The 23603-nt window shown below is 41.2% G+C and overlaps 1 protein-coding gene and 1 pseudogene across 1 annotated transcript in view; both read right to left on the bottom strand.

Annotated features, from left to right (window-relative positions):
• LOC103697114 (protein NPG1-like) overlaps positions 1 to 20741 on the bottom strand; it is a 49524-nt gene extending 28783 nt beyond the window's left edge. Inside the window, exons 1-3 of the mRNA XM_039118345.1 lie at positions 20229 to 20741; positions 2782 to 3034; positions 1404 to 2614 (exon numbers count right to left, since the gene is read on the bottom strand). Of these exons, the coding sequence (XP_038974273.1) occupies positions 1404 to 2614; positions 2782 to 3034; positions 20229 to 20402 (1638 nt within the window). The 5' untranslated portion in view covers positions 20403 to 20741. The remainder of the gene's footprint in view (positions 1 to 1403; positions 2615 to 2781; positions 3035 to 20228) is intronic.
• On the bottom strand, positions 7453 to 7547 carry LOC120105669 (annotated as a pseudogene).
• Positions 20742 to 23603: the final 2862 nt, after the last annotated feature.

Raw genomic sequence — 23603 nt, 5'->3', positions numbered from 1 at the left:
CAGATAATAATCACAAACTCCAGCCAAATGGAATCCCACCAAAAACAAACAAAAAACTAATCATACAAGTACAGAAACTTGCTACTTCTGTTTTCCTTTTGATCAAACCATGACCATGATCATCAAGTTTTATCCCATCTATTTGGAATGGCAAGTGATAATTTAAAGCCCCTGTGGACAATAAATGACATTTAGAACAGCCTGCACTTATTCACTATAGACAACAGGTTGCAGAATGTAACAGACCCTACTCATAAACTCACTAGCACAGCCAGTTCTTGGCAGTGCTACTCCTGTGAACTCCTAATAACAGCTAATTCTTGCTGGCACAAATTTGAAGAAAAAATTTTCAATCCATAGCCCCTATTCCAGATATTGTTGAATCAACAGAGGAATTCATCAACAAAAAATTCCGACCATGTGTAACAAAACACCAATTAAGAACACATGCAGTTGCTCTGTCTTTTTTTAATTTTGACTAATCCATGACTATAACCATCTAGCCTAATTTCAGCTACTCAGAATGGAAACACTGTCGAAAAGGCTCGGCAACTTGGTACAAAAGTCTACACTTGACTCTATACAATACAGATAACAGCAGCAAAGGAAACAGCATGTTACCCCTACATACTCTTTAGCATAGTCCACTCTCGTTAGTACTTACTCCAAACCCAAATTTCAAATCCAATCACCATTTCAGATAACAATCTAATCTCCACACAGAATTTTCAATGTTGTATGCCAACAAGAACAAGCCAGAAATGGATTGGGAGTTTAGAAAATTGTTGTGTCTTCCTTTCTTTTAAATTGTTCATAATTATTAGCCTTACGCCAACTATTTGAGTTGGTTTTGCAGATTATTTTTTCAGAGTCATATAAGTTCAAGGTTATATTTGCTTATCACTCTAAGCTTTTTCAGCATGCATTATAAACACTTCTGTCCACAATAATGCAGGTTCTTCCCTTCTCTTTCCACCCCTTTGGTCCAAAACTAAGCCCCTTGTTTCCACCAAGCCCTCCAAAAATCTAAGTTGCACCATATACCATCTCAGTTGATTTTCCCAAATGATTCTTTCAACCAATTAAGAGCCAAAAAATGGGGTTAGCAGTTGCACTTGTGCTAAAAAAAAGGCAGGCACATGCATAGAGAGGAGAAGAGAGAAGTGGTGCCCATTTGTATAGGAAGTCCTTCAGATTATGAAGCGAAAAATGAAAAAGTGGACCTCTACCATTTTGGGCTTGAAGCCTTGAATAAATCTTCTGAATCACATGTCAGAAGTCATATCAAAGGGGATGTGAGTAGTAGATTAAATTATCATAAGAACATGTTGCAGAAAGGAGAGCAAAAGAAAGTACAAAAAAAAATCCAGAAAAAATCTACATATCTCAGAAACAAGGCAAACCTGAGTGCTGTTCTTGGAAGATCCGAAGGTCTTTCTTTGGGCTTGAACAAGAGCAAGCAAGAAACGATATGCTTCAACTGCATCTGTTGGTGATGATTGAGCTACTTTCAATTTAGCCTTAATTCTAAGTAATGGTCCCTGTTCCCACTTTGCAGTCTCATCTAATGCAGCATCAGTAACAACTTCAGCCTCTGAATATCGTTGTTGAGCAGACAGAACCAAAGCAAACAATCGCCAACCTTTAGATATTGATCCACCAGTTGCATCAATAAACTCTTTTGCACATCGGAGTGCAACATTCATATTGCGCTGTTCAGCATATTCGAGGCCTAAGTCAAAAATCAAATCTGGGTTATGGCAGTCAAGTGCAATTGCCTCATCTAGCGACCTTAAAGCCTCGGCCTGCAAGCGAATCCTCGCATGGTCTGACAAAGCAATTTTAGCTTGTTTCGCCAAACAAGTACCCAAGAAACGGAGACCTACACACTTTAGATGCTCATCTCCATTGCGAGCATTTGTGATAGCTCTCCTGGCATATTCTACTCCCTCTGAAGCAAGAAGACAATCGTCACTACAGATCTTAGCAGCCAATAACAATGCCATTATATCATTAGGGCTTTCATGCCTGTTTAAAGACTTTCTCAACAAATTCAGAGCAGATCTGTTCTGCCCTGCTCCACTGTAACAAAGAGCCAAACTGTACCACCTTTCACAGCGGGGATATATTCCTGGCATGACCTCTTCAAAGTGCCTTCCCAATACAGAAGTCTCACCACATAGGGATAGTGCAAAAGTAAAGTGCTCCATCACTGAAGGATCCCATTCAGTCTTACCAAGGTACCATTTCCTTAGCAATATCATTAAAAGTAAAATAGCCTCTTCCAAATTGTTCTTAGGAATGAACGAACCTTCAACTTGGGAAGCCAAACTGGGTGGGCTAGCTTCTACACCACCATACAACAAAAATACAGCAAACCTTTTCTGAATCCTTACACAGCATTCTTCATCAAGATTCCATTGGCTGAGAAGAGCACGTCTGTAAGAAGCTAAAGCTTCCTGATGGCGCCCAGCTTGCTTCCATAGTTCTGGAAGGACCTCCACAGCCTTACTAACAGTTTCCTGTAACTTTTGTTCCACCAGCACATCTGGTATGCCATGTTGGAATATTTTTTCCACAGCATCAAGGACACTTTTGCATTCCTGAGCAGCTTCTGCAACAAACAAGAAATCTTTCTTAAAAATCTGTGCTTTCCTTGTTATTGTAACACAAATGCCATAGAAACAGATAGAAATAAAGGAGGAAAAAAAAAAGCTAAGTTAATGTATCTTCATGGGAGTTTTGTAATAAATCAGGTCATAAATAATTTTGAATCCATACCAGTGGCTTTGCCAAGCCTTTGAAGGGACATGGACTTCAAGTATATGGCTTCAAGGACAAGGCTAGCAGCATGCTGAGAGACCTGGTGTATTGACTCAGTACGTGAACGGTTCCGCCTTGAAGCAGGCTTTTCAGAGAAGGTGGGTTGCAAACGCTGTATGGCGGTCTGGAGGTCTATTCCATCAAATACACGAAGAGCAGATTCCACATTGCCTCTCTGATATTCCAGCCTCCCAAGGAGTGCTCTTGCTTCCTTCAATATTTCAGGAAAACATGCATGCAAGACAAGAAGGTCAATCATGTATCACCATATAATGGCAAAAGGCATGCCTTAAAAACAAATCTATATTCTTCAATCAATGTAAGCAAGAAGAGATAAATATGCAGAACATCATTTAGGAAGAAAAATGCTTGACCTTCAGTATCAAACTCTGAATCACCACAGCTAAATTGCAAATAAAACTTTTGCCATGGTAACCAACTTACATAGCAATATTTTATGCCTTTTAAGATCATGCGTCATCAAAATTATCTCACACATTAAGATGTTGAAAATTATCACAGTTCAATAATATCATTGGTTATTATTGAAGCCTAATATCTGGCATAGTGAAGCTTATTCTCATTTGATTCAAGATCTCAAGTCTCAATGCATGCCTAGTAGAAACTACTGCCCAAGAGCAAGAGCAAGTGGGCGAGTAAGAGATGCGTGCACGTGTGAGAAAGAGAGAGAGAGAGAGAGAGAGAAGGCACCAATACAAGCTAAAGATTAGCAAATCTCACAAGTACAAATTAGAAGTTCAAAGTTGCTCAAGTATTATGGCTTAAGCAACAATTAAAGGATTATGGAATTAAGCTTGATAAGATTCTCATAAATGTGATAACACAAGCGCAATCAATTTAACTAAAAATCCAGTTCAACACTCTAAAATAAAACATATTGAAATAAAATATCACTCATAAGAGATCATGTGCAAAATAAAAATATAAATATTGAGCATACATGTACTGAAAAACAACTAGCAGATATATTCACAAAGCCCCTCAATAAGGAAAGATTTGCATGCTAAGGAGAGAATTAGGAATTTGTGATCCCTTTGCATAGTCATGGTCAAATGTCTCATGATACGCACCTCTCTTCTTTAAAATCTTGTGAAACATCATGCAAATAATCAACCTAGGGATTCCTCTAATGAACACTGTTGATCTATGAAAGTTTGGTAAAGATCAGATTAAAAGAAAAAAACATTAAAAAAAATTTGATTTTTGGCCTAACCTCGGGTTGACCCAAGATCCCAGTGGAGTCAACCCAACCCAAGCAATAGCTAGGGTCGACTCGACGGCGGGACCCTTCCTTTTAGGGCCCGGCCGAAAGCTATTCTTACGGCATTTCTTTCCCTCTAAAGTACTAGAAACCCTATTTCCTCCCCTCCATTCAACTCCAATCACCGATAAAACCTTACTCCACCCATTCCCAAGCCGGTAGATCAATTCTAAGGAAAGATTAGGTGAAGATGGGACCCAAAAGAGCCGTGGCCAAGCGTGCTAGGAGGGTTGCAAGGCCATCTACAGTAGAGGAGGATGCTAGGAGGCAAGATACTGTTCCTCCATGAGCCGAAGCACGTGTGAAGCCTCTCCAACCTCCTTCCCCTTCAGTTTTGCTTGCCAAATATGCGGAAAGACCAGTCACAACAGGTAGAAGAATAAACTTTGAATTTTTAGATCAAGAGGGATTTAGATTGAGTAGATGGATCCAACAACAGAGATAGGAGTACCTCTGCTCCCTAGATCTACAGACCCACCCGGAATTAGTTCGTGAGTTTTATGCTTCCCTACGGGTCGGGTGCGGGAGGGCTCGTGTCCGAGGTCTGTGGGATTCAGATCCACGTTACTGAGCAGAGTCTAGGACATCTGCTCCATCTCCCATGTAAGAGTGCCATACCAGACAAATCAAAGGACAAGATTAGAGCTCTACAGATGATCATAGAGAGAGATGAGATAGACTATTCTGATGATCTGGTAGCTAGTTCTTCCTTAATTGAGATGAGATTGCTTCACAACTTTATAGGATGGATATTGTTTCCGAAGAGTGGGAGATTCGATTATGTTGATGAGAGCACAAAAGTGCGATCTACACAATCACTTAAATTAGTTTTATTGCTAACAAATAATGATAAAAGTGTTGCATTAATTTTATATTTTTATTTGGCACAGATTATCGTAAATCAGAGTTTAAATGCGCATTGGTACAAATTGGGATGATGCATGACCCCAAGCCAGATCATGCTGGAGCATAATTAAACCTAGTCAAGCACATTTGCACTCGAGCAACGCATGTCTACACCCGTCCACTTCGTCGCAGCTTCATTCTTTCGTGAAGCATCCTCCGCATCCGTGATTCCTTCCCCATCTGCATCCCATGCTTCCGGATTTGCGATCAAATCCCCCAGGTGTCCGTGATCCACCTCCAGATCTCAGGTTCCCGCATCCAAGGCCCTGCTCCCAGCTCTTCCGCATCCACAGCTTCATCCAGCCATTTGCGAGCATCTTCGCGTTCAAGCGTCTCAGCTTCTTCCGCGAGCCCAAGCGTCCAGCTCTCACGCGTTTCCGGATTTCTCTCCCCACTAGCACATCATCCGAATCCCAACCGCCCGTTTGTGATTCTTCCCGCTCCATCCGTGGCGTTTACAGCATCTCCCAGGGCCTGCATCCTGACTTCATCCCGCGATGCATCACAACATCGCCAGCATCCCACGATCGACATCCTTCCATATTCAGCCATCCGTGATCACATCCCAAATTCCAGCACCCCACAATCTTCTGTTTTCGCATTCACTGCAACGTCCCAGCTTTCGTCCGCGTGCGATCCCACACGTCCGACTGATCCTCCCACGCATCTCACGAGCTCTAGCTCCCGAATTCGCGATCAGATCTCCAAGCATCTCCGCGTTCCAGCCTTCCAGCATCCCAGCTTCCTCTCCACGTGCGATCAGCTCCTTTCCGCGTCCGCGTCCCTGCGTCTCAGCAGATTCTTCCTTGTGGACAGCTTCCAAATCCGCATCATTCCGCGATCCGCTTCCTCCAGCGATGCATCTACTCCGTCCGTTCCCTCCGAATCAGCTTCCGAATAGCAATCCATCAGTCCGCTTCTTCAGCGTCCGCAGCTTTCGGAGTTCGCGATCTTTCCAGCTCATCCACGTCCATCCATCCATCCGTTCACAGGGCATCCTTGCATCACAGCAAGCTCCACGTTCACATCTCCTCATCCCAGCCATCCGCGCCCACTTCCGGGGAGCTTTAGGGCTCTCGCGAACTACAAAGGGGGGAGCTCTCGGCTGGAAGAAGAGGACTGACATCTCTCATTCGAAAAATAGAGGAGGCAGCCATCCAAAAAAAAAAAAAGAGAAGAACAGGGGATGCCTTGTTTCCGAAAAGAAAAAGAGAGAGGGAGGCTAATGTTTGAAATTAGTGGCTGATTTCTTAGGAAGGGTGATGGAGGAACCTTTGATGTATTGCTCTTTGAAGTAAACTTTGAACTTTTGCTTTAAATGATTTATAGCTACTGATATATTCTTGATTCATGCATAGTTATTTCGTAGATAGTTCTTTAATGGCTTATGTCTATTGATATATGGATTGCTTTAATATTTGATTCGTCGTAGACGTAGTAAGCACAATGAATGCTTAGAAATTGAATTTATATATTCATGAAACATATACCATGATTAGATCTATCCTACCATTAATCTTTAATCAAGAACCATAGAGTTTATTTCTTGGGATGCAATATCATCAAGGAGGATTCCAGATCCCTAACCATCTCTCTAATTTATTGAACTTTGTTTATTACATATTATTCTTTGTTTTTAATTCTGAAAATCATCTGAAATTACATCTGAAATTATGCTAATAATACATATACCGTTCCCTGAGGATTCGGACTCCCAAGTTTTACTATTTGTGCGATTCTCCTGCACTTGGAAGAGCAGTTTTGCGAACGCATCAAGTTTTTGGCGTGGTTGCCAGGGAACGGTTGAATTATTAGTATATTTTCAGATTTAATTAGAGATTTAGTTTAGGAAAGTTTCAGTTTTTTTAAAAAAAATAATAAAAAAAATTAAAAAAAATTGCATGCTAAAGTGGAATATGGGACGACACGGGTCGATTGATTCGTGTCATTTTGGTGACAATTCTTTGGAACACAATCTTAAGATTCCTTCCTGTATTTCACACCCTATGAGATGGCTGATTTAAATGAAGATACGGGGAGTCACCATGATCGAGAACGTGAACCCCCTATTATGACTTTGAGACAATACCTACAACCCACTAGAACTAGTCAGCCCTTCATGCATAATTTTTTCTGATAATGTAGGTCATTTTGACATCAAACCAGGAGTAAATTCAATTACTACCAAAATTTCATGGATTAAAGTCTGAGAGTCCTTACCTTCATCTGAAAGACTTTGAGAATTGAGCATTACATTTAGAGTGCCGAACGTCACCTGAGGATGTCCTCAAGCTGACGTTGTTCCTTTCTCTCTAAAGGATTAAGGCCCAAAACCATGGCTAAACTCCTTACGGCGACCTAGATCCAATAAAAACTTGGCAAAGATTGCAGAGAGAATTTTGAAAAAGTCTTTCCCACCACAAAGGACTAACTTTCTAAAAAGGCATATCAGCAATTTTCAAACAAAAAGATAATGAAATTTTTTATAAATGTTGGGAGAGATTTAAAGACCTTCTCTATGCCCTCATCATAGGTTCGAAACTTGGAGAAACTATTAGCTTTTTCTATGAAAGTTTATCTCCACAGTTAAACAGTTTATAGAGACCATGTGCAATGGTAGATTTTTAGAAAACAATCTGATGAGGTATGGGAGTATTTAGATTTCCTTGCTGAGACTGCTCAAACTTTGGGATAATGGGGATAGAAACAATAAGTCTTTGCCTAAGCCTACTAGCTCTGGACAGGGAGGCTTTACAACCTCAGAACTGAGGATGATCTTCATGCTAAAAAGGCAGCCCTCACTAGAAAAGTAGAAGAAATTGAGCTTAGGAAGGTTGAGCCTGTCAAAACTATAGAGCTCAGAAACGAGTGTTGTAGGATCTACGACTTGTCTGGTCATACCACTACAGATTGCCCCACCATACCTGCATTCAAGGAAGTCTTGCACGATCAAGCAAATGCTATGACTCCTACCAGAAGCCTTATAATGATCCATTCTCGAATACTATAACCCTGGTTAGAAGAATCATCCGAATTTTAGATGGAGAAACGATCATCCTCAGCAGTCATACCATCCAGCTCCTACACCTACACATCCTACTTTTACACCACCACCCTCTCAGAAGCCGAATATCGAGGATACCTTGCAATCTATACAATCTTTTCTACAAAGTCAAGCCCAACATCAATGCTCAAAATACTCGAAATTTTGAAGATATAAGAACCAATTGTCGATGTTGACTACCGTCCTAAGTACTCAGGAGAAGGGTAAGCTTCCAGCTCAACCCCAACCTAACCCACAAGTGCATGGTAGTAATAATACGGCTTCTTCTAGTTCACATACAGAGCATGCAAAGAGAATCATGACTTTGCGTAATAGAAAAGTCATTGATCAGACCATCCCATTGAGACTGCAGTCACTTCTGATTTTGATGTGCCCCAAAGCCCAATAAAAAGGACAAAGAAGAAGTTGAGGTTCCAACTTCTATTAAGAAAGTTGAATGCCCTTTTCCTCCATCTTTTCCACAACGGTTAAAGCCGTTGCAAAAGCTCGAACCTAATTCTGAAATTCTGGAGCTCTTTAAGCAGGTAAAGATCAACATACCTCTTCTTGATGCAATCAAACAAGTACCCTCATATGCCAAATTTTTGAAGGACTTGTGTACTGTCAAGCACCAATTAAATGTAAGAAGAAAGCACTTTTAACTGAAAATATGAGTGCTATTTTGCAGCACAACATTCTCCCCTAAATATAAAGATACAGATTGCCCAACCATCTCATGCATCATTGGCGACTTTAGGATAAAGCGAGCATTGTTAGATTTAGGGCGAGTGTGAATTTGTTGCCATATTCTGTCTATGAGCAACTTAGTTTAGGTGAGTTGAAGCCAACCTCCGTCACTTTGCAATTAACTGACAGGTCAATCAAGATCCCGAGGGGGATTATCGAGGATGTATTGGTCCAAGTAGATAAGTTCTACTTTTTTGTCGACTTTATCGTATTGGACACACATCCGGCTTGAGACTCACAATCTCAAATTCCGGTCATTTTAGGACGTCCATTCCTTGCAACTTCTAATGCATTGATTAATTGTAGAAATGGCATCATGAAGCTTTCCTTTGGTAACATGACCCTGGAACTGAACATTTTAATGTGTGCAAGCAACCCAGATGATCACGAAGAGAATAAGGAGGTTGATTGCGTTGAAAACCATCGCAGAAGAATATTTATTAGCTGAAGCATTTAACGACCCATCCGGCGATGGCTTAATTGATTGGTGTTCCAATGGCTCCGATGAAAATGATTTGTTGGTCACACCTAGCGTGGACTATTCGAATGCCATGATGATCAATGGATGGAAACCAAAAGTAGAAGATTTTGAACAGCTGCCACCTCGAGAGGCAAAGATAGTACCATCTTATGAACAAGCACCTAAGCTTGAGTTAAAACCTTTACCGAAGAAACTCAAGTATGCCTTTCTTGGACCCGAGGACACCTTTCCCTATAATCATCTCGTCTGATCTTGATCATGCCCAAGAAAGAAAATTACTTGGTGTTCTAAAGAATCATAAAGGAGCTTTAGGGTGGTCTATTGCAGACTTGAAGGGGATTAGCCCATTAATTTGCACGCCACCGGATATATTTGGAGGACAATGCCAAAACCACAAGGCAAATGCAGTGAAGGTTGAATCCTACGATGAGAGATGTGGTTAAGGCAGAAGTCCTCAAGTTGCTTGACGTGGGTATTATTTACCCAATTTTCGACAGCAAGTGAGTAAGCCCTACTCAAGTCGTTCCTAAGAAGTCGGGTTTGACGGTAGTAGAAAATGAACAAGGTGAACTAGTCCCAACTTGTATCCCGACGAGTTGGTGCATGTGTGTCGACTACCGAAAGTTGAATTTGGTCACAAGGACAGATCACTTCCTCTACCCTTTCTAGACCAACTGTTGGAGAGAGTTGCGGGGTACGATTTTCATTGTTTTCTCGATGGCTATTCTGGATATTACCAAATCGAGATTTCACCAGAAGATCAAGAGAAGACTACCTTCACTTGTCCTTTTGGCACATTCGCTTTCCGTCGGATGCCATTCGGGTTGTATAATACACCTGCAACATTACAAAGATGCATGCTCAGCATTTTTGAAGACATGAACGAGAAGTTTTAGAAGTGTTCATGGGACGACTTCTTCGTTTTTAGCGACTCATTTGATGATTGCCTGTCTCATTTACAAGCAGCCTTAGCTCGATGTATGGAAAAGAATTTGATACTGAATTAGAAGAAATGCCACTTCATGGTGCCAAAAGAATTGTCCTTGGGCACATTGTTTTATCGAAGGGCATGGGAAGTTGATAGAGCCAAGATTGACTTAATCGCCAAGCTACCTACACCCAAGACGGTTAGAGATGTTAGATCATTTTTGGATCACGCCAGATTTTATAGGAGGTTCATCAAGGACTTTAGTGTCATAGCTCGACCATTATGTAACCTCCTATCCTTTGATACACCGTTCAATTGGACTGAAACCTGTCAAGAGGCATTCGAAAAGTTGAAGTCTATGCTTAGCACTGCACCCATCGTGCGACCACCCAATTGGTCACTACCTTTTGAGATCATGTGCGACGCTAGCGACTATGCGATAGGAGTTGTCCTAGGACAACGTAAGGATAATAAGCCATATGTCATTTACTATGCAAGCAAAAACCTTAAACGATGCTCAAATGAATTACACCACCACCAAGAAGGAATTGCTTGCAGTAGTATTTGCATTAGACAAATTTCGCTCTTATATCCTTGGTGCTCCTATTGTTATCTTCACGGACCATGCAGCGTTAAAATATTTGCTGGATAAGAAAGAGGCCAAACCACGCTTAATACGATGGATACTTTCTACTCCAAGAATTTGACATCACTATCAAAGATAAAAAGGAAGTAGAGAATATGGTTGCTGACCATTTATCATGGCTAGTTTTCATGATTCGGTGTCACAGTTTCCCATCAAGGATTCATTCCCTGAAGAGCAGTTGTTTGCACTTTCTACTATGCCATGGTATGCTGATATTGTAAATTTTCTTGTTACAAACCGAATTCCGGAGCATTGGAGGTCGATAAATAAAAAAAAAAATTGGCGCGAGGTGAAGAATTATTACTATGACGAACCATATTTGTTTAAGTATTGCAATGATCAAATCTTCAGACGATGCATACCGGATCATGATATACAAAGCATACTCTCTTTCTGCGCATATTGATGCTTGTGGTGGACACTTTGCTTCTAAGAAAACCGCTGCAAAGATCTTGCTATGTGGTTTCTATTGGCCTACTATGTTCAAAGATGCCCACGAGTTCTGCAAGACATGTGATCCATGTCAACGTATTGGAAGTCTAACCCGTAGGCAAATGATGCCTCTTCAGCCCATTACTGTTATCGAGATTTTCGATTGTTGGGGCATTGATTTTATGGGCCCATTCCCACCATCTTTTGGATATGAGTACATTTTGGTCGGTATTGATTATGTGTCCAAATGGGTAGAGGCTATCACTTGTAGGACCAATGATCACAAACCTATCCTAAAGTTTTTAAAAAAAAATATTTTTTCACGATCTGGGATGCCTAAGGTCATAATTAGTGATGATGGAAAGCACTTTTGTAATAAGCCTTTCGAGATCTTATTAAAAAAGTATGGTGTCACTCACAAAGTTTTGCTACCCCATATCATCCGCAAACTAGTGGCCAGGTAGAGTTAGCCAATAGGGAGATCAAGCGTATTTTAGAGAAAACGGTGAACCCATCACGAAAAGATTGGTCCTCGAAACTATCAGATGCATTATGGGCTTATCATACTGCATACAAAACTATTCTTAGCATGTCTCCTTTTTATACCGGCTAGTCTACGGAAAAGCGTGTCATCTGCCTGTAGAAATAGAGCATAATCGTATTGGGCAATTAGAAAATTGAATTTTGATTTACAAGATGCCGGTCTAGCTAGAAAATTGCAATTGAACGAGCTTACTGAGATTCGCAGAGATGCTTATGATAATGCTAAAATTTGCAAAGAACGAATGAAGATTTACACGACAAATCAATTTTAAAAAAAGTCTTCGAACCTTTGCAAAAAGTTCTTTTATATGATTTCCGCTTACATCTATTTTCTGGTAAGTTGCGATCGAGATAGACAGGTCCTTACATTATAAAAATTGTTTTTCCACATAGGACGGTTGAGATTGAGAATCCACAGGATGGTAATATTTTAAGGTAAATGGACACAGGTTAAAACCTTTTCTTGATAATTTTGCAGATGAAGAGAACTCCTTTTCCTTGGGGGAGCCTTCTTATGACTGAGCATGACGGCAAAGCTATGTGTATATTAGTTAGAATTATTTTTTCTTTTATTTCTAGTTTTCTTCTTATTTTGTAGGTCTTCTTTCTGGATATCAGCAGCTTAAGGTATTCCTCTTCTCTCCAATATTATTTTCTCTATTGTCTCTCATATATAGTTTTCTTGTATCTATTACATTGAGGACAATGCAATGTTTAAGTTAGGGGGAGAAAAATATTTTGTTCTTAAAAAAATAAAAAAAATAAAAAGAGAGCTTTTGTTTTGCATTTGATTTATTTTATTACTTTTCTTTTCTGAGCAAATGCACATGTATTTTCATATTGAGTTGTGCAACTATTAAGGCAAGAAATACATGCATACTATGACTGATCAGAGACCTATTATTAGATCCCCGCACGTGTACTTAATGACAATAGAAAGGCATCAGGGGTTCACATTTGTTAACTGCCATTTTTGTTAGCCTTATCCGTTAAAGAAGTACGAGTATCCTTGTTCGTACCATAAGATTCATGATTTGGTTTTTCACATACAGATAGAGGTTGAATGTCCCGGCTAGATTACTTAGGTGCCTTATGATCCGACTTTGGTTGACCTATAGTCACGATGCAGTCACGTATATAATAAAAATATCTATATGGTTTAGTCTATCTTCTCTTTTCTTGCATAATTATTATTAAAAAATAATAAAATAAAAAATAATAATAATAAAATACTTATGATGATAAGTCTGGCCTCGTGGCGCAGTCTGGTTCGAGTAATTAAGTCTGAGGGGTGTTTCACCTAATGTCTTGAGCCAATTGGATCGGGGATCATTGGCTGAAAGCTCGCTACATAGACCTTACTAGAGCCTAATGGGGTTGGACAGCTGTAGTCATCATATGTGTTGAAAAAAAAAGAAACAAAAATAAGCATGAATAGGTTGGTCAGACTGAACCCAGTGACGTGGTAATGGCTGGTTTGATTCCATTGTGTTGGACCTCTATGTACCTGGGTTGTTTAGTAGGGATTGATAGCTCTTTCTTTATATGCGAACTATTCTTGACAAATTTAGACAACATGTGATATTCTGAAAATTCGATGGATCAGATTCTAACAAACTGTAGAAAACACTTGTGAACTTGAGTAGTGCGCCTAAAACTCGGGCGGTGCCCTGTTGTGGTGGAGGTATTAGTACTCTGAGAAAGTCATACGATTTTATGCACACTACTTGATCATATTTTTCTTGCTTTGATAGTTGTCATGCTTGAAAAATATATATATATATATATATATATTAATTACATGTGTATTGGCTTAGGATTTATTTCATATTTTTATTAGCATCTCATGTCATGTCATATCACTCATGATGTTTGTGGGTAACATCTCTGCAAACCCTCTCGAGACAACACTCGTCCACTAGGATAACCTAGGGGTTTAACGGCTTATTGCACGTGCTAAGTGCAATCGTGATTCCCTACGAAAGTGGGTACATATCTTAGTTTTATGACTTTAGCTTCAATAAAAATTCATAGGTTAAACCACATCTTTTGCACTCTCATTTTATTATTTGCTCGTTAATTGCTAGAGACTAGCAATAAGTTAGTTGGGGGGTGTGATGAGAGCACAAAAGTGCGATATACACATCACTTAAATTAGTTTTATTGCTAATAAATAATGATAAAAGTGTTTGCATTAATTTTATATTTTTATTTGGCACAGATCATCGTAAATCAGAGTTTAAATGCACATTTGGTACAAATTGAGATGATGCATGACCCCAAGCCTGATCACGCTGGAGCATAATTAAACCTAGTCAAGCACATTTGCACTCGAGCAGCGCATGTCTACACCCGTCCACTTCGTCGCAGCTTCATTCTTCCGCGAAGCATCCTCCGTATCCGTGATTCCTTCCCCATCTGCATCCCATGCTTCCGGATTTGCGATCAGATCCCCCAGATGTCCGTGATCCACCTCCCAGATCTCAGGTTCCCGCGTCCAAGGCCCTGCTCCCAGCTTTTCCGCATCCACAGCTTCATCCAGCCGTTCGCGAGCATCTCCGTGTTCAAGCATCTCAGCTTCTTCCGTGAGCCCAAGCATCCAACTCTCACGCGTTTCCAGATTTCTCTCCCCACTAGCGCGTCATCCGAATCCCAACCGCCCGTTTGTGATTCTCCCGCTCCATCGGTGCGTTTACAGCATCTCCCAGGGCCTGCATCCTGACTTCATCCCGCGATGCATCACATCGCCAACATCCCACGATCGACGTCCTTCCATATTCAGCCATCCGTGATCACATCCAAATTCCAGCACCCCACAATCTTTCGTTTCCGCATCCACTGCAACGTCCCAGCTTTCGTCCGCGTGCGATCCCACGCATCCGACTGATCCTCCCACACATCTCACAAGCTCTATCTCCCGAATTCACGATCAGATCTCCCGAGCATCTCCGCGTTCCAGCCTTCCAGCGTCCCAACTTCCTCTCCATGTGCGATCAGCTCCTTTCCGCGTCCGCGTCCCTGCATCTCAGCAGATTCTTCCGTGTGGCCAGCTTCCGAATCCGCATCATTCCGCGATCCGCTTCCTCCAGCGATGCATCCACTCGGTCCGTTCCTCCGAATCAGCTTCCGGATTAGCAATCCATCAGTCCGCTTCTTCAGCGTCCGCAGCTTTCGGAGTTCGCGATCTTTCCAGCTCATCCGCGTCCATCCATCGATCCGTTCACGGCGCATCCGAGCGTCACAGCAGGCTCCGCGTTCACATCTCCTCATCCCAGCCATTCGCGCCCATTCTCGGGGAGCTTTAGGGCTCTCGCGAACTACAAAGGGGGAAGCTCTCGGCTGGAAGAAGAGGGCTGATATGTCTCATTCGGAAAAACAGAGGAGGCAGCCATTCAAAAAAAAAAAAAGAGAAGAAACAGGGGATGCCCTGTTTCCGAAAAGAAAAAGAGAGAGGGAGGCTAATGTTTGAAATGAGTGGCTGATTTCTTAAGAAGGGTGATGGAGAAACCTTTGATGTATTGCTCTTTGAAGTAACTCTGAACTTTTGCTTTAAATGATTTATAGCTACTGATATGTTCTTGATTCATGCACAATTATTATGTCAATAGTTCTTTAATGGCTTATGTCTATTGATATATAAATTGCTTTAGTATTTAATTCGTCGTAGACGTAGTAAGCACGATGAATGCTTAGAAATTGAATTTATATGTTCATGAAACATATACCATGATTAGATCTATCCTACCATTAATCTTTAATCAAGAACCATAGAGTTTATTTCTTGGATGCAATATCATCAAGGAGGATTCCAGATCCCTAACCATCTCTCTATTTTATTGAACTTTGTTTATTTACATATTATTCATTGTTTTTAATTCTGAAAATCATCTGAAATTACGCTAATAATACATATACCGTTCCCTGAGGATTCGACCTTGGACTCCCAAGTTTTACTATTTGTGCGATTCTCCTGCACTTGGGAGAGCAGTTTTGCGAACACATTATATGTGTCTGAGCAAGACCTAACGATCATGGAGCATGTCATTCAGGGCATTTCCCTGAATCTCCCGACGATGATGATCAGACAGATGCATGAGACCGTGACTAGGGCGAAGGCTTCTTTACCCTATGGCATGGTACTCACACTGATTTTTAAACAGTATGACATATGTCTAGTGGGAGAGATCTCCAGAGATTTATTGCATACTGACACCTACACTGCACGATCACTTCAGCGCATGGGGTACGAGAAGCTGGATGGTCACTGGCTGCGCGAAGGTGCAGGGCCACAAGCACCAGAGCCTGAAGACTCCATTCCAGAGCCTGAGATACCTGTCGACCATCCTTCATCACATGCAGAGGCAGGATCTTCATCATCTGCACCTACTGGCTACACAGAAGAGTACTAGAGTAGGATGACAGAGATAGTATCGGCTCAGGTGATGAGTCTCTCAGATAGGATGATGAGTCAGCTGGACAGCATTACGACTCAGATCAGGAGAGTATCCACACAAGTGACGAGCCTCTCAGATCGGATGACTACTATAGAGAGAGCTCTATGGTCCCCTTAGGTCTCGAGCAGCTGAGTCAGAGATCTCAGCATAGAGCCAGCCAGTTCATAGGGCTCACAGACCAGACCTCCTCTCGCCACCTACACTAGGAGATCTAGAGCCAAGTCACAGCCATTGGATGCTTCTAGGCCTACTGATAGCACTACAAAAGCACATCTAGACTAGTGCCTAGAGCTGTTCTAGTTCTTTATGTATTTTGCCTTTTGTTGATTGTAAACAATGGTATCTTTTATGGCATTTTGGAACATTGTAATTTTGCATTTATGAAATACAATGTTTTTTTTTTATGATCTTTGTCATTGCAATATGATTTACTTCAGTACTATATATTCTTTTTGATGATGACAAAAAGAGGGAGAAAAATATAAGGAAGAAAATATATGGAGAAAAATATAAGTGGAAAATTCTATAAGGGAGAAAATATATGAAGAAAAATATAAGGGAGAAAATTTATACTTAAGGGGGAGAATTTTGACAAGATGCAAATCTGAATTTTCATTAAATAAAAAAGCTGAATTTTAAAATCTTGATACATGGGAATTCATGACACTTAACTTATGATACATGAGAATTCACAATGCATAAGCCAAGATATATAAGAAAGTATGATACATAAGCATTTGGCACACAATCATAGAAATTTTTCTTACCTCGATACATAACTTGAAACTCTTAATTTGGCACAAACTTTTGAAAATGTTGACTTAATGAAACATAAGAGATAGGGGGAGCAAAGCTAAAATACATTTGGCATCAATTTGAATAAGATAGAAGGAGCTCTTGGTTCATTGATATAAATTCTGAATTGGACTATTTTGAAACTCTTAAACCAAAAGCACCTTATGAATGTTAAACTCAATTTTTCGTACGAATGGCAAATTGACAATATGAAATGTTTTGTAATCATCAAAAAGGGGGAGATTGAGAATCTTAATGTTATTTTGATGTTTACTAAGCCATTAAGGGCATATGGAAGTGCTAAAGCGATTAATTCAAATAACTAAGTATATAAACACTCAAGGAAGAAAGAAGCTATACATATTCGATATATTCATAATACACTCTTAAAAAGGACTCTCAAGAACTCATCTTAGGATAAATCTTTTAGAAGAACTTGGAAAAATCTAATTTTCAGTTTGACATAATTAAGAGTGAAGTTTTCTTCATAAGGGGCAATTTTATCCTTTTACTAGTCAAAGTGATGAAGCTTGTGTGTGCCATTTATCCTAGGTTCATTGGAATCTTCTTTTATTGATTTAATGAGCTAAACTAACCTTAAGATGCAAAAAAACAGGATTAGAGTCGACCCCAGGAAGTTTGGAGTCGACTCTGATACAATTGGCACGTTTTGGCATGCTATGGTACATTGTTGAACACTTGGCACAAAGTTGGAGTCGACCCCAAAAGAATTGGTGTCGACCCTGGCACTTCTGGCACATTTGGCATGCCTGGCACAAGCTCGAGTCGACCCCAAAAATCAGCATTAAAGCTTGAGTCGACCCCAATAAGTTTCACAAGAAAGCAGTCGACCCCAAAAATCAGCATTGAAGCTTGAGTCGACCCCAATAAGTTTCACAAGAAAGCAGCTCTCTGGAATCAATGTCAGAGCCGACCCCAAGATAGTTGGAGTCGACCCCAGTTAAGCTTGAGTCGACCCCAGCTTGAAACATCAGAAAAATAAGTCTCTGGATTTCTAAGAGGGCCGACCCCAGCTAAGCTCGAGTCGACCCCACTGTAGCTCAAGTCGACCCCAAGAAAAATTGAGTCGACCCCAGCCTAAAGTGTAAGAAAAACAACTCTCTGGATTTCCTGAGAGGGTCGATCCCAGCCAAGTTCGGGTCGACCCCAGCCAAGGTGGAGTCGATCCTAGGAAAACATGAGTCGACCTTAGCCTATGGAACAGTAACTCGAGCCGACTGCAGATTTACTCAGGTCGACCCCGGCACGACTAACAACATAACGGCTAATTCTGCAGATGTACTTTTTGGTGCTCCAACGACTAGAAACGGCTAATTTTTCCATTCCAGCAGCTAGAAAGTGACCAATAGGGATTAAAGAAGTATTTAAGGGACACTATTCATCAAGAGAAAGAAATCTTTTGAAAAAAATCAAGAGTGTATTCAAGAGAAAAGAAAGTTCAAGTGTTCTACATTTAATTGCTTCATTCAAATTCTGAAAGAAGGTGGTTGAGCAATCTTCAAATGTCTTCAAGAGCTCTACCAACCTCTTGAGGAGTGAAGCAACCTTGGCAAAGAAGAGAAAAGCAATCTACAAAGCAATAACTATATTCTTACCTCTTCTCTTAGTGTATAATTGTATTACTTGCTCATTTAGGAGCTTCAAATTTTTTCTCTATCTTTCTTTGTAAGGTTTGTTAGTGACCCCGTAAAACCAACGGTATAGGTTGTTGGTGAATCCGTAAAATCAACGGTTAGGTTTAACTGGTGATCCCGTAAAACCAATTGTAGGATTTTTGGATTGTGAGCCCGATAAAACAATCCAACTGCAATCCGAGGGATCATAGTGAATTCCCAAAGGGACGCTTGGGAAGTGAATGTAGGTGCCTTGGGGTGCACCGAACTACTATAGCTCTTTTGTGTTTGCATTGTGTTATTTTTGCTTCCACTGCACTTATATGCTCTAACACAAACCAAAATAATTTACCCATCTATCAACTTAATTAAGATCCTAAAAATTTAGAAAACCTAATTCACCCCCCCCCTGGGTTGTTATCTTGGGCAACACGATAGCTGAAAACTTAAAATATATGAATTCATATAAGTGGGAGCTCCTCTAACCCACTGAATTTATACCTGCCTTGTATGGGCATTAACATTAGTGTGCCTACCCTCAACCTAGACTATTGTCTATTTTGAGAACTCATTCAGGCTCCCACTTATACAGCTATTACTATCAAATAAAAACTACATCAATCATCCAAACAGTAAATTATATACTATAATGCTCATTTTATTTACTTCCCAATTTCAAATAGACTATAGTGAACTTGTCAATAAAAAAATGATTTATTAGTATGTAATTATTGACCAAGTATCCATATTAGTAGCATCAATGACAGCTTCCTCCCCACTCCCACACCTAGATCATATCTTTCTGCAACTCCAATACATGCAAATATAGTTTGAACCGGGAAGTAAGAACTTAACTACAGGATAAGACAATCTTTACTACTGTATAGTACAAATCCGTCTCCAACCTGCCACAATGACCCCTCTCTCGCCCAAACTTGCCCTAGATAGAAAAGTGGCAAAAGTCTGAGAGTTGGTGTCAATTGACAATTAACATTGTATCCATGAAATCAGTCAGATTCCATAAACATCTCAAAATAAGTTGCATATTCTCACGACATTTTGAGCTAAACAGCTTTCAATTCAATGATAATTTCCCCTTCGCCGTCCATCTCTGCAATATAAGGTTCCACTCCAGCTTCAGAATCTTCCACATGCTAGAGTCTAGCTTCAGAATCTTCCACGTGCTAGAGCTCCCACAATCAACTATTTATTTTATTAAAAAGGAAGAAAATTATTCCATTATATCCTGATGTTGGTTCGTTTCAGTCTTCATTTATCCACAATCACTGACAATATATTGGGAATAAATTTCCCGCGTAAATGTCCAAACTTTGTGCCTCGGTACTGCAAGAAGAATGCGTCATTATGCCAATGGTACCAAACCACTTAGGAAAAACACCATTATTGTTCTCAACTCAAACAACCAGACGCTCAAGAATCAAACTTGAGAGAGATCGTGCCAACCAACCCTAAATAAATTGGACTTTATTGGAAAAGAAAAGGAGAAAAGGAACCTCGTAATTGAGGGAGAGCCCTTCCCTCAGCGACGACTCTGCATCCTGGATATTGCCCTCATCAAGCTTTGCCTCCACCTCGGCGGTCTTCATCGTCAGGCCGTTGATCGACACGTCCCTCACCGACGACATTCCATCCCCCTCCCCGCCGTCACCGTCGCCGTCGAAACCCATCGCGCCGCCCGAACCAGCCGCCCGCCCCCTCCTCCGCCTCCGCCCACGCGCATCCGATCCGGTCCTCGAGCCGATCGACGATCGAAACGCCCCCGAGAACGGTGAAAAAATGGAGGGGAAAAAAGAGCGAAAAAAAGCCGATCAAAGCGGGGTGGAAGGGATCGAGATGGTGGTCAGAGATCGGATCGCGGAGAGAATGGCGACGAATTCCACGGCGAGTCCTCGGGGTCGCCTCATGGTTGGGAGCGGTCTCACGATGGTGTTTTAAGGAGGGGAAGAAGCGTAACTGGCGGTGACGGGAACGAGGGGAGGGCGAGGAGCGCGAGGTCCATGGTCTCTCTGACCCGGGAAGAAAAATAAAAAAAATTAAATACGAGACATGTCCCAATGTAAGTTTTTAACGTTAGTTAGGGTTTTTAATGTAAAATGCCAAAACTTGAACTTAATTCGGCAATCATGTGCCGTAAAGATATCTTTTATGATATTTTTTATGTAATTAATGAGAAAATTGTTATGGTTAGACGGGGATCACAGCTGTCCATGCTGTTTGTCACGTGCATTGCACGTGCCTAAAACTGGTTTGTGGGAAATTTAGGGGACCGGACCCTTGAGCGGTCTGACAGTGGGAAGACCGGACCAAGAACGGTCCAAGAACGGTCTGAACCAATCTGAAAAATTTGGCCTGAAGGGGTTAATGCAAAGTGGATCCCACCAAATCTAAATTTGGCTTACAAGTTGGTCCAAGTTGTAAATTGTAAGTTGTGTGTGAAATTTGTCTTGGCTCTCAGAGGCTATGCCAGCTGGTGAGCAAAAAAACCACCAATAGAGATGACAGAAATTTTCCTTTTCATCCAAAAGAAACACAAGGTAACAGGGGTCAAAAAAACGGACTAGAATAAAAACAAGCAAATCTCACAAATGACCTTGAAGTAATAGGTTAGCACATAAATAATTGTGTTTATAGATGTAGAGCCAAGATATGGGTCATTTATTCTGGAGTTATGTATATCTCAGGTAAGCTAAGCTTGCTTCTTCAATATATTTTTTGAATGATCCATTAGTTTAGACCTGCGTGTAATAATTAATTATGTATTACATAAAAATTGATTATGACAAGGGCATGCATTAGCAAGCAGGACATGGAAAGACATGAAAGGTTTGTTCCTACAAATATGTCATAGAATTATTTTTATGCTGATGTTAGTTTGGCATGTTTGTTTCAATAAGAAGAGCATAAATAAAGTACTAGGTGATATGGCTTAGATTTGCCATCCCTAAAATCTAGCCCAATAGCTCAGCCCAACAACAAAACAACGATACATGTCCCGCAAAATCAGTGGCTAATCAAATCTCCAAACTATCAGCGTGATCAGTTACAACTCGACAATCTCAACATATCCGAAAAAAATATCGTAACCAAACATATCAGTAGATAAGAAAAGCGTTCGACCATAGTGCACCTAAAAAGAAATATCTTAACTGCTTTGATCAGTGAATATGGATAGAGCCCAACTGCTTGTCTACAAATCACGCGATCCTAACTGCACATATTCATACTTTTTTCTCTATAAATACCAGGCACGAGGACCCCAAGTATGGAGAGAAATCTAAATATCATACTCTTATACTTCTATCTCTCTTTCATTTCATCTGTTTTCTCTTGAAACTCTGCCTAACTTAAGCATCAGAGGGTCTCCTGTCAAACACGTTCCAACAAGAAGAGCAGGTCAACTCCAACACGATGCTGTGCTCCTATAGCCCAACCAAGAAGAGCAGTGATGAGAGCACAAAAGTGCAATCATCGTACCACCATAATTAGTATTATAGTTAATTTTTAATAATAAAATTAATTAATTAACATTGTATTTGTGTTTGAGTGCAAGGAGTCTAAAAGACCCAATAATATTGGGTTTGAGTCCAATGCGCGGCAGCCCCAGCTCATTCCATGATCCAGCCTCCCACACCCGGACTGCAAGTATGATGCAAGCCGCAATCCAGCCGCATCCGTCTCCTCCTAGCATCCCACGAAGCTCGCGCCCGTCCGAGTCCGCCTCTCCCCGCATCCAGCACATCCAGATCAGCTCCCTCCCGGCTTCTTCCGCTCCTCCCAACGGTTCACAACAGCATTTCTTCCTCCGTTTCTGCAGCTCCTCCCTCCTTCCGTGTCCAAGATCCCGTGATGCATGCAGAGATCCAGCCCGTCCCAGCCGTTCCGTGCATTCATTCCTCACAAAAATCATGCGTCTGCAGCTCCTCCCTCTTCCGTGTGGACCCGGACGACCGTCCCCTCCAGTGATCCCGCGATGCATCATCAAGGAACCGCAGCCAATCTTCCATTCTCGATTTTAATCCATGATCCCAGCACCAAGCCGTCCATATCTCCAGCCTCCGACGCCGCGTCCGTGATCCACGCCTCCTCCCAGGCGCCCGTTCGAATGCAGTCCAGCCGTTCGTCCGCCTCCCAGCTTCTCCAAGAGATCCCGCGGCCAGTCAACCTCCCAGCGGTCCCACGGCGCCATCCACGGATCCAAGCCGTAACCGCCTCCTCCAAGTGATCCAGCCTCCTCCGCCTATGCTTCCGCCGTGATGCAGCCGAGATCCCGCCCACGGTCGCAGACCGCGCCCTCCTCCTCTTCCGGAATCCCAGCGGCCATGATCCCTCGCCCGTTTCTCTTCCTCCAGGCTCGGGCGATCTATAAATAGGGGAGTTCTCGGCAGGAGGAAGGGGGTCAGAGTGGTGGTGCTCGGTGGAGGCCAAGAGAGGAGAGGGCTCGGCTGGTCTAAGGGAGAAGAAGAAACAGAGTATTACTCTGTTCTTGGGAAGAAGAAGAAGATAAAAAAATATATTTTATAAGTCCACCGTGGGAGAGAGAGGGAGGAAAGAGAAGTGATTTTTTTTCTTTGTTTCCTTTTCTTTATTTTATTTGCAAAATAGGAGGAGTATTAGGCCTCTAATCTCCACTTTTATTTGTAATCAATTTTCTTTTTATGAAATCAAGCAAAATTTCTTTCATGCAATCCCTGTTCTAGGTTCAAGTTTATTTTTGTTTTTTTTAATGCAATCTTTTAATTCTTCTTTGATGCGATACATTAAATTTTCTTTGATGCAATTTATGTTCTAGGCTTTTGATCTTCTTAGCACTTGTCTTCATCCATTTTAATTTATGCAAAAAATTTTCCTTTGAATAGTTAAACATTTCA

This window comes from Phoenix dactylifera, unplaced genomic scaffold, assembly GCF_009389715.1.
Source record: "Phoenix dactylifera cultivar Barhee BC4 unplaced genomic scaffold, palm_55x_up_171113_PBpolish2nd_filt_p 000340F, whole genome shotgun sequence".
Classification (NCBI taxonomy): domain Eukaryota; kingdom Viridiplantae; phylum Streptophyta; class Magnoliopsida; order Arecales; family Arecaceae; genus Phoenix; species Phoenix dactylifera.
This window is presented reverse-complemented; position numbering and strand designations above follow the sequence as displayed.